The sequence below is a fragment of the Pristiophorus japonicus genome, chromosome 3 (genome assembly GCF_044704955.1).
Source record: "Pristiophorus japonicus isolate sPriJap1 chromosome 3, sPriJap1.hap1, whole genome shotgun sequence".
Classification (NCBI taxonomy): domain Eukaryota; kingdom Metazoa; phylum Chordata; class Chondrichthyes; family Pristiophoridae; genus Pristiophorus; species Pristiophorus japonicus.
In genome coordinates, this window is record NC_091979.1 from 187,930,454 (window position 1) to 187,942,482 (window position 12,029).

The following is a 12,029-nucleotide window of genomic DNA, read 5'->3' on the forward strand; positions in this document are numbered from 1 at the left end:
GGGGTCGGGGGGTCTAGTAAGGAGGAGGAACTGAGGGAAATCCTTATTAGCCGGGAAATTGTGTTGGGGAAATTGATGGGATTGAAGGCCGATAAATCCCCAGGGCCTGATGGACTGCATCCCAGAGTACTTAAGGAGGTGACCTTGGAAATAGTGGATGCGTTGACAGTCATTTTCCAACATTCCATTGACTCTGGATCAGTTCCTATGGAGTGGAGGGTAGCCAATGTAACCCCACTTTTTAAAAAAGGAGGGAGAGAGAAAACAGGGAATTATAGACCGGTCAGCCTGACATCGGTAGTGGGTAAAATGATGGAATCAATTATTAAGGATGTCATAGCAGTGCATTTGGAAAGAGGTGACATGATCGGTCCAAGTCAGCATGGATTTGTGAAAGGGAAATCATGCTTGACAAATCTTCTGGAATTTTTTGAGGATGTTTCCAGTAGAGTGGATAAGGGAGAACCAGTTGATGTGGTATATTTGGACTTTCAGAAGGCGTTCGACAAGGTCCCACACAAGAGATTGATGTGCAAAGTTAGAGCACATGGGATTGGGGGTAGTGTACTGACATGGATTGAGAACTGGTTGTCAGACAGGAAGCAAAGAGTAGGAGTAAATGGGTACTTTTCAGAATGGCAGGCAGTGACTAGTGGGGTACCGCAAGGTTCTGTGCTGGGGCCCCAGCTGTTTACACTGTACATTAATGATTTAGATAAGGGGATTAAATGTAGTATCTCCAAATTTGCGGATGACACTAAGTTGGGTGGCAGTGTGAGCTGCGAGGAGGATGCTGTGAGGCTGCAGAGCGACTTGGATAGGTTAGGTGAGTGGGCAAATGCATGGCAGATGAAGTATAATGTGGATAAATGTGAGGTTATCCACTTTGGTGGTAAAAACAGAGAGACAGACTATTATCTGAATGGTGACAGATTAGGAAAAGGGGAGGTGCAAAGAGACCTGGGTGTCATGGTACATCAGTCATTGAAGGTTGGCATGCAGGTGCAGCAGGCGGTTAAGAAAGCAAATGGCATGTTGGCCTTCATAGCAAGGGGATTTGAGTACAGGGGCAGGGAGGTGTTGCTACAGTTGTACAGGGCATTGGTGAGGCCACACCTGGAGTATTGTGTACAGTTTTGGTCTCCTAACCTGAGGAAGGACATTCTTGCTATTGAGGGAGTGCAGCGAAGATTCACCAGACTGGTTCCCGGGATGGCGGGACTGACCTATCAAGAAAGACTGGATCAACTGGGCTTGTATTCACTGGAGTTCAGAAGAATGAGAGGGGACCTCATAGAAACATTTAAAATTCTGACGGGGTTAGACAGGTTAGATGCAGGAAGAATGTTCCCAATGTTGGGGAAGTCCAGAACCAGAGGTCACAGTCTAAGGATAAGGGGTAAGCCATTTAGGACCGAGATGCGGAGGAACTTCTTCACCCAGAGAGTGGTGAACCTGTGGAATTCTCTACCACAGAAAGTTGTTGAGGCCAATTCACTAAATATATTCAAAAAGGAGTTAGATGAGGTCCTTACTACTAGGGGGATCAAGGGGTATGGCGAGAAAGCAGGAATGGGGTACTGAAGTTGAATGTTCAGCCATGAACTCATTGAATGGCGGTGCAGGCTAGAAGGGCCGAATGGCCTACTCCAGCACCTATTTTCTATGTTTCTATGTTTCTATGTCTCACCATTGTGAATTGCAAGTGAAGAATATTGAACTAAATTGCTGCACAATCCTGAAACATCTAACAGGAGATAATGGCATACATATGGATGTGTCTCTGTTTTAGGTGTTTTGTGCGTTAGAACTGCTGGATAGAGGCAAAGTTATCAACATTGGATGTAATCTTGAGATTTTAGATTGTAAGTCAATCATATACCCTGGCCACACCTCCCATCAGATGCAGTGATATAGAATGTTTGGGCAGCAGAATTGTTTTTCCAGTGTGTTCAGTCCTGTTTTCTCAGTCAATACGTTGTTACTCCAGCAAGGAAGCACTATTTGACCTGGTTCTTTGGTAATGAGGTGGAGCAAGTTTGTGACCTAAACGTAAGGGTACATATGGGAAACAGTGACCAAGATACAATTTGGTTCAGTGTAAGAATAGAAAAGGAAAAAGAAAAAATCAATAATAAGAGTTCTTGTCTGGAAACAGCAATTATAGTGAGATAATAAAAAACATCGTGCCCAGATTAAATGGAAGAAAAAATAAGCAAATACAACTGTAGAACAATAGCAATCTGACATAACAAGTGACTACACTTCAAAAGTATCTCATTGTACCAAGTAATTACAGAACAGTCAGCCTAACCTTGGTGGTGGGAAAATTATTGGAAAAAATTCTGAGGGACAGGATAAATCTTCATCTAGAAAAATACAGATTAATCAAAGCTAGTCACCATGGATTCGTTAAGGGAAGGTCAGGTCTGACTAACTTGATTGAATTTTTTGAGAAGGTAACAAGCATTTGATGTAATGTATATGGATTTTAGCGAGGCTTTTGGTAAGGTCCCACATGGCAGACTGGTTACAAAAGTAAAAGCCCATGGGATCCAAGGCAAAGTGGCAAGTTGGATCCAAATTTGGCTCGGAGGCATGAAGCAAAGGGTAATGGTTGATGGCTGTTTCCTGTGGGGTTCCGCAGGGCTCACTACTAGGTCCCTTGCATTTTGTGGTATATATATCAATAATTTAGACTTGAATGTAGGGGGTATGATTAAGAAGTTTGCAGATCCTCACCACATTTAAAAAGTACCTGGATATGCACTTGAAGTGCCATAACCGACAAGGCTACGGACCAAGAGCTGGAAAGTGCGATTTGGCTGGATAGCTCTTTGTCGGCTGGCGCGGACACAATGGGCTGAAATGGCCTCCACCTGTGCTGTAAATTTCTATGATTGTCTGTAAAGCGCTTTGGAACACTCTGAGGTTGTGAAATGCAAGTCTTTCTATAGTAGGAATTATATAAATAGGAAATGGAATGGAAAGATTACAAATTAAGTTAAATCCATCAAGAATAAAAGGGAGTATAATTAAAGCTAGTGGTTTCGTAGAGCCGTGTTTCTCAAACTGGGGTCTAAAGACCCCTTGGGGTCAGTAGAGACTTCCAGGGGGCCCGTGACAGGAGGTCATTTCAAGCCTGCTCTGCTCCTCTTTATAAATTCGACACTGATTCAGTTCTTGCGAATTATTCTCAATGGCTGGGCCCGTCTCCTCACAGAGGCCCACAGCTCTCACTCACTGCAACGAGCGCTCACTGCCGGTCGAGCTGATTCCACTTCCTGGCACTTTGACCCTGTGCCATCCTCCCGATTCATGATCAGAACACCTGTGGGGCCATTCAAACACACGCCTGAAACTGTTCACACAAACACGTAACAATCCCACAATACTGCTGATACAAAACATGCCAGTGGGACAGTATAGCAGGGAGTCATGCTTCCAGCAGCATCCCAGCATGTGCATGGGTGCTCGAGCCCTCACTCAGCTTGCCCAACCTGCTGACGGCTTCAAAAATTGTCCAGCACTAAGAGGCTAATCATCATCATAGGCAATCCTTCGAAAGGAGGATGACTTGCTTCCAAGCCCAAAAAAAGGATGAGTTCACAGGTGTTTCGAATGAAGAACCCGAACTACATCCTGAAGGGTGGAAGATGCCTGTACATGGATTTTTTTTAACGTGTAGTGGCCGTTGCACACCAGCCACCACACAGGCTTGACAGAGCTAGGTCTTGGTTCAGTGACAAGGATTACCCAAGACAACTGGAGACCTGCTCTGCTGCACGGACCTAGTGCGCACACATATCGCAGTGTGGGCTGGCTCATGCTGTCCCTGGGCCCCTGGTTCCGAACTCATGCCTCCCCTGGGCCATGATCACATCCCTCCACAGTCTATCGCCATACCTGATGTATCTGCCCACGTTCCAATCACCGACCTGGACTTCACTGCCGCCGCCCTCCTGCACCAGCTTGCGCTGTAACCTTGTAGTGGCCTGCCTCCACGCTGCCCATGGTCGCCACTCGCCTTTTATGGCCCCGACCTGCCGCTGATGGTTTCTAAGAGGCTAATAGTGGCCATCTGAAGCTGCTGAGTACCCTGAATTGGTGTGAGAAGCAGGCACACCCATCCCACTGATATTTGCAAGTAAACATCTGTTTCTTAAAAGCATTATTAAAACACTCTTTACATGCAGCACTCTCATATTATGAGTATTATATAGTATTATAATTCAGATGGGGGTCTGTAATTACTAATCCATTTGAAAAGGGATCCTTCAACTAAAAAGGTTTGAGAACCACTTTCATAGCGAGATTGAATCACACTTGATACTTCAAAAAAAAGCATTTAGGGGCCGAAATTCATCACTCACCGCCCGCTGCCACCCACTGCCGCCGACATTGCTCCTCTTGATCCGCCCACTGCAACTTTGCAGGTGGTCTGGAACGGGCGGGAGGGGAGAGCTACCGGGAACCGCCCGCTGACATCAGTGGACGGCCGAATGGCACAACTGACCTCCTGCCCGCCGAGCTTCCAGATTCCTGCGGGCGGGAGTCGGCGGCAGAACGGGGATGGAGCGCTGCGAGGAAGCTAGTCTGCCCCCGACGGTAAGTAGGAAGAACCTGAAAAACAGGTAAGTGAACCATTAAATTTTTTTTTCAACAGCGATTTACCTGCATTGGATCCCTTGGAGGTCTTCTGATAGTTTTTTTATTTTTTACTGGTGATTATTTTTTGCAGTTCTTCGACCCTTCGTGGGCCCAACTCCATCCTCGGCGGCACTTTGGGCAGCAAGCGCCTCTGCCGCCGAGAATGAGACCTTCCCCCCCCCCCCCCCGGCTGCTGCCCAGATTGGCGGCCATTTACCGCCCGTCGACCTTCGAGGGACCTCGGCCATGAATATCCCGCCCAAAGTACTGTCCGGTACTTGAGCAAGCAGGGGCCTTGATGAAAATCAGCCCCTTAGTGTTTACAGGGCAGATTTTAAAAAGCCAGTATAAATTATATAAAGGAAAATTAGAAAGGCTGAGACAGAGTAGAAAGAATCAGAGAGGGAGATGAGAATTCTTTGACGCAGCGAGCTGTAATGATCTTGAATCCACTGCCTGAAAGGGTGGTGGAAGCAGATTCAGGAAAAGCATAATTTATTCAAGCAGAGTCAGCATGGTTTTATGAAAGGGAAATCATGTTTGACAAATTTGCTGGAGTTCTTTGAGGATGTAACGAGCAGGGTGGGTAAGGGCGAACCAGTGGATGTGGTGTATTTGGACTTTCCAGAAGGCATTCGATAAAGTGCCACATAAAAGGTTACTGCACAAGATGCAAGTTCACGGGGTTGGGGGTAATATATTAGCATGGATAAAGGATTGGCTAACTAACAGAAAACAGAGAGTCGGGATAATTGGGTAATTTTCTGGTTGGCAAACAATAAGTGGGGTGCCGCAGGGATTGGTGCTGGGGCCTCAACTATTTACAATCTATATTAATGACTTAGATGAAGAGACCGAGTGTAATGTAGCCAAGTTTGCTGATGATACAAAGATGGGTGGGAAAGCAAGTTGTGAGGAGGACATAAAAAATATGCAAAGGGATATAGATAGCTAAGTGAGTGGGCAAACATTTGGCAGATGAAATATAATGTGGGAAAGTGTGAGGTTATCCACTTTGGCAGAAAAAATAAGCAAATTATTATTTAAATGGAGAGAAATTACAAAATGCTGCAGTACAGAGGGATCTGGGGGTCCTTGTGCATGAAACACAAAAAGTTAATATGCAGGTACAGCAAGTAATCAGGACGCCAAATAGAATGTTAGCCTTTATTGCAAGGGGGATGGAGTATGAAAGAAGAGAAGTCCTGCTACAACTGTACAAGGTATTGGTGAGGCCACACCTAGAGTATTGTGTACAGTTTTGGTTTCTTTATTTAAAGAGGGATATACTTGCATTGGAGGCAGGTCAGAGAAGGTTCACTTGGTTGATTCCTGAGATGAAGGGGTTGACTTATGATGAAAGGTTGAGCAGGTTGGGCCTGTACTCATTGGAGTTCAGAAGAATGAGATGTGATCTTATCGAAACATAAAAGATAATGAGGGGGCTCAACAAGGTAGATGCAGAGAGGATATTTTCACTCATGGAGGAATCTAGAACTAGGGGGCATAGTTTTAGAATAATGGGCCGCCCATTTAAAACTGAGATGAGGAGGAATTTCTTCTCTCAGAGAGTTGTAAATCTGTGGAATTCTCTGCCCTAGAGAGCTGTGGAGGCTGGGTCATTGAATATATTTAAGGCAGAGACAGACAGATTTTTGAGCAATAAGGGAATAAAGGGTTTTGGGGAGCGGGCAGGGAAGTGGAGCTGAGTCCATGATCAGATCAGCTATGATCTTATTGAATGGTGCAGCAGGCTCGAGGGGCCAAATGGCCTACTCCTGCTCCTGTTTCTTAGGTTCTAATAGTAATTTTCAAAAGGGAATTGGATAAATACTTGGAGGGAAAATTTGCAGGCTGTGGGGAGAGAGCAGAATCGTGGGACTAATTGGATAGCTCTTTCAAAGAGGCACGATGGGCCGAATGACCTCCTTCTGTGCTGCTTGATTCTATGATGCTAGAAAAGAAAATTAGAAAAAAAAATTAAAGGGCAATAAATTAGCTTCCTATAGCATATTTGCAGTAAAAGAATAGTCAAGGTAGAGGTAGGATGACTAAAAGACAAAGGAGACAAGGTTATAGTGGAGAGTAAGGAAATGGCTACAATATTAACTAAGTACTTTGCCTCCGTTATCACCAAGAAGGAAGAGTTTGAAATGCGAAACACCAGATTAAGGTGAGTGACATCTCGTGGAGGATATTAATAGACATATGGGATTTTCAGCATCCGATAAAGAGCCAAATTGTAGCAGACCCGATCTTAATCTAATTTAGGGTATAACCTTAAAATTAGTGTTCGGTTGTTCAGGGGTGATATCAGGAAGCACTTCTTTACACAGTGTGTGGTGGAAAAAGCTGTTGAGGCTGGGGGTCAATTGAAAATTTCAATACTGCTATTTGTTAGATTTTTGTTGATAAGGGTATTAAGGGATACATAACCAAGGCGGGTAAGTGGAGTTAAGGTACAGATAGGCCATGATCTAATTGAATGGAGGAACAGGCTCGAGGGGCTGAATGGCCTACTGCAGTTACTATGATCTAACTTTTGCTGTTGGTCTTCCAGTATGGAGTTGATGTCATGGCACGCGATGCTCACGGAAACACTGCGCTGGCCTACGCCAAACAAGCGATGAGTCAGGAGTGCAGCGATATCCTGCTACAGTATGGTTGCCCCGACGAGCACTTCATCCTGGTGGCGACTCCCAACCTGTCCCGCAAGAGCACCAACCGCAACAACAACAACGGCGGAAGGATGGACACCAAACTGCCCGCTGTCATTTGATGACGAGCTCATCGGACTCTTGTGTTTAGAGAGCACCATTGAACCGCTCCCTTTACAGCCTCGTATCTGTGAAACCTCATTCCACTCCTGATTAAGTTCTAGAAGCAACGTAAAACCACGAAGAACTGGAGAAATAGGGAAAAGAAGACAACCAGTCGTGGATCAGCTCATTAGACAAATGAGACGAGGCCCTGCGCAGTCAACGAAAAAAAAGATTTAAAGGATCAGGAATTGTCCATTTGAAGAATAGCCAGTGGAGCAATGACCTATCTTAAAAGCATGGAGCCCACCTGGGCCAATAGGGCAGACATGTGAAAGCGGACAAGGGAAAATGGAACTTTCAGGCATTGGCAATTAGTTGTCAGTACATTTCACCTCTACCAAACAGGTTGATTCAGCTCTTCTGCGAAGGGCCCTTGCTGACATAAATCAGCCGAGAGCACAGAGTTTGTCAGGTTTGAAGCTCCTATGATGGTATGTGTCAAATCAGTTGTGGCTAATCTGTCCAGGGAGAATACTGGCTTCATTACACTTGTATAGTTGAGTTCTTCCAGCATTACCACTGTTTAATAGAACATGATTAGTCATCATAGAGAAAAGCATATTAGCTGAAGAGGTAGTTACATGGCACGGTTCAATGACTGCATGGATGTGATTGCAATATTCTCAGAAGCAGCACATTATCTCAGTCATGTTCTTTCCAGTCCTTTGAGCCCTCCTTCCTAAATTCACTGTCATAATTTAGTGTCTATTTAATTTTTAGTCCTCCTTTTCAAAAAAAAGAAATGGGGTCCTTTCCCCCCCCCCCCCCCCCAGATGCAAGTGAATTCGTGAATGTAGAGATTGCTAGTTGTGGAGTGTCAAGTGCTGTGCTGGAAACAGAACTGTGTATCTTGTATGATTAAAAGGCTGTAGGCATTATATAGTGTGCTCATTTGGAAGAAAGAAAGGGAATTGATCAGTCTTAGCCTCACTTCTCAGTCACAAGCTCACTGCCCTTCTGACTTGCGCTGTCATTGGCAGCATATCCAAAAATGGATAGAATGGCCTTGTCCAAGTGGGGCTTTTCTGAAACGATTCTTTGTCCTGTTTGTAAATATTATGTAAACTCTGACGCTATAGTATTTATATGTTGTACATAATTTTGTTCATTCCATAGGGATTTTAGCCTTTTTTTGCGGGGAAGGGGATTATTTGAAACTCTGAATGGAGTTCTTTACTCTGGCCACAGTAAAATGGCCGAACTTGTCCGTGAGTCATTGACTACGTGTCGTTCAGTTCTGTTTTTTTGAGGGGGATGGGAATCGAAGTATTGGGGTAATATTGGCCAGTGATGCACAATTTAAACTCCAGTCACTTTTACACTCCAGCATCGAGTCCAAATAAGATGTATTTTTCTATTCCCTTGTGAATCCGTGTGTTAGAGCCCTGGTTATGGCGCTGACGTGTTTAATCAGAAGAATTCGGCTACCTTTGACAGACCTAGACTCCCTTCTAAACGGTCATCAACATAGCTAGATTGTTTGAGAACAAAAACAAACATTACACTTTTCCCTCCTGTATGATTTAAACAATGACATACTTAGGCTTGGCAGTTTTCAATGTTTTGTGTAAGCTAACAGTATTTTTCAATTCCATGTTTTCTGGCCGAGGGCGAGTTGAGCTGCAGGCAAGGCAGCTGGGAAACCCAGGGATGTTTTCAGATCCACGTGAGATATTCCGCCTCCTGACCCTCCGCAACACGGCTAGTTGATATTTCATCATCACACTGTGCCGTTCCGTGTCCAGCGACTGTTTCCCCAGCTGCTGATTTTCCAATACACCTTTTCCCAGTGGCCACCTTTTGATCCATATCTTTACCCCTTTTCCTCCACCTCCTCTTCTGCCTCCCCCTCCCAGGTGATTTCTCTCTCTGCCCAAAAGCGGGTGGAATGTGTCTCCGTTGGCAGATTTGAGGGTCACGTTGTCCTGGCACTCAAACCTTTAATGTACAGAATCAATTCTGAGCATCTGGAAACGCAACGTTGGTTCGTCCCCTCCACCCCCGATGTAAGTCTATTACTTCATATCAAGAGGGTGGAAGATTGAGGAGCGAAATGGTGGGGCCTATTGCACTGGGCATTTTAGCACTGCACCATTTTCCACTCCCAATCTGTCTTCTAACTAATGAAAAGTGTGGCAGAGGTGCAGGCACATTCAATACAATCAGAAATGTAAACATATCACTTGTATATTTCCAATCTCCTCTGTGCTAGATTGGCAGATAGTTTTGTGGAGACCATGATAGGGGTGTGTTAGTTTCAACCCACAGCTGTGTAAAATTGTGATATAGACTATTCATCGTGGATTTTAACTGGAAGGGAAGAGGGTCGGAAACTTCTAAAAGATCTCTGGCAGCAAACTACTCCGCTCCTAATGAATGGTTTGAGTCCTAGAATCACCTGTTGCTCAATCCCAGCTTGACCAAGTTGGACTGAAGTGTGCGGCATGTTATATGGACGGCTGGTTTCAGTCAGGATGTCTCAACTACAATTCCTGCCCGATTCCCACAGGCACGGGAACCTTTGGGCCTCATCTATTTTCCCTCAGGCTCTTACAAAAGAAAATCTTTAAACAAAACACAAACACGCACAATTCTGTATGGAAAATTCACACACGACCTGTAATCTGTTAACAGTCATGTGTGGCTTTTAGCAGACCATTGCCCCAGTGTATATTTAGCATCCGGGTGGCCTCTGTGCCAAATCTACACTCTTGTGTTAAAGCTGACAGCAAACCAGTAGCTCTGAATTTATTACCAAGCGTAAGGGAATTTCTTTTCCAGTAATTCACTCTTGGAAAAAAATAACGTTAATATTGTAGGTTATGCATCAAAAGTCTGACACAATTTCAGATTCCATGTCACAGATCCAACAATCCTTCAGCTCCTGTTTCATAGATCATTGCCCCAACATCCCCGCCCTCCACCCCCCGCCCCCCCCCCCCCGAGTCTGGGTCATTTCTCCACCACCCTCCCCCGAGTCTGGGTCATTGCCCCAACAGTTCTTCAGATTTTGCATCCTAAATCTGGCACAACGTCATGAAGCAAGTCATCAATTCAACATTTCAGGTCCTCCATCACAAGCTATCCCAAAATGGCAATGGAGTATGGCACTAGAGCGGTAAAAAGAATTTTGGCAAAAATTCTCTCCTATGTATATGCACAATAAATATTTCTCGGTGTCATTTGGTAATTAATCACTTTCATAGTTTGACGTCACCAAATCCCTCATTTGGATTGCTATTTTGGAATACTGAGGTGTATATTCTCCACATTCCTGCTTTGTAATTCTTGTGTTTCTGTTTTGTTTAGGGAATACATCCCAAAAGTGTGCCAAGCCTAAATATAAATGTATCCCTAATCGTGCTTTATAAACTGTGCCAGTCATTACTGTACCTGGAATCAGTTTATCTGCTGTTACACTAACATGGAATGTATCTGTAAAGAGCTGACAGCTATATCTCAGTGTAAATAGGTATAATATGGACACTATCAGAATGAATGGTTTGGTTTTTAATATTACCTCATTTGGCAGTTCATGTTTTGCAATGACTAGATGCTTTATTTATATGTTTGTAATAATAATAAAAGCTGTGTGACGTTGCCTGTATTTTGCCAGTGGAGTTTGTTAGGCTGCGTTATGATTGACCATACCAGTATGTATTATGATTTTGTGGGTCAACTGTACAGTACTCTGTTAAAGACTGTAAAGTAATGCAAGGAGACTAAACTCTGTAATTGCAAAATGTCTCTTTTCAATAAAAAAACTTCTTAATACATTGGTTTCGGAGTGATTGGTTCCATCATCATCATCATCATCATCATTGGCAGTCCCTCGGAATCGAGGAAGACTTGCTTCCACTCCTGAAGTGAATTCTTTGGTGGCTGAATAGTCCAATAGGAGAGCCACAGACTCTGTCACAGGTGGGACAGATAGTCGTTGAGGGAAGGGGTGGGTTGGACAGGTTTGCCGCACGCTCATTCCGCTGCCTGTGCTTGATTTATGCATGCTCTCGGCGATGAGACTCGAGGTGCTCAGCGCCCTCCCAATGCACTTCCTCCACTTAGGGCGGTCTTTGGCCCGGGACTCCCAGATGTCAGTGGGGATGTTGCACTTTATCAGGGAGGCTTTGAGGGTGCCCTTGTAACGTTTCCACTGCCCACTTTTGGTTCATTTGCCATGAAGGAGCTCCGCATAGAGCACTTGCTTTGGGAGTCTCGTGTCTGGCACGCGAACTATGTGGTCTGCCCAGTGGAGCTGATCGAGTGTGGTCAGTGCTTCAATGCTGGGGATGTTGGTGCGCATGTCCTCCCAGGGGATTTGCGATTGGTTCCATAAACATGGTGTATACATAGTTTACTATTATATAGAGCACAAATATTGTCCTGGCCAATATTTATCCCTAAACTAACATCACTTAAAATAACAGATTACTTGGTCATTATCACATTGCTGTTTGTCATCATCATTATCATAGGCAGGCCCTCAAAACGAGGATGACTTGCTTCCACGCCGAAAAGGGATGAGTTCACAGATGTTTCAATGAAGGACCTAATATT

The 12,029-nt window shown here is 44.5% G+C and overlaps 1 protein-coding gene across 3 annotated transcripts in view; it reads left to right on the forward strand.

The window, feature by feature from the left end:
• Window positions 1–11,208, forward strand: part of agap1 (ArfGAP with GTPase domain, ankyrin repeat and PH domain 1) — a 1,020,940-nt gene extending 1,009,732 nt beyond the window's left edge. For all 3 annotated transcript variants that reach the window (XM_070876105.1, XM_070876104.1, XM_070876106.1), the window contains one exon: window positions 7,211–11,208. In XM_070876105.1, coding sequence (XP_070732206.1) covers window positions 7,211–7,429 — 219 coding nt within the window. In that variant the 3' untranslated portion in view covers window positions 7,430–11,208. The remainder of the gene's footprint in view (window positions 1–7,210) is intronic.
• The last annotated feature ends 821 nt before the right edge of the window (window positions 11,209–12,029 follow it).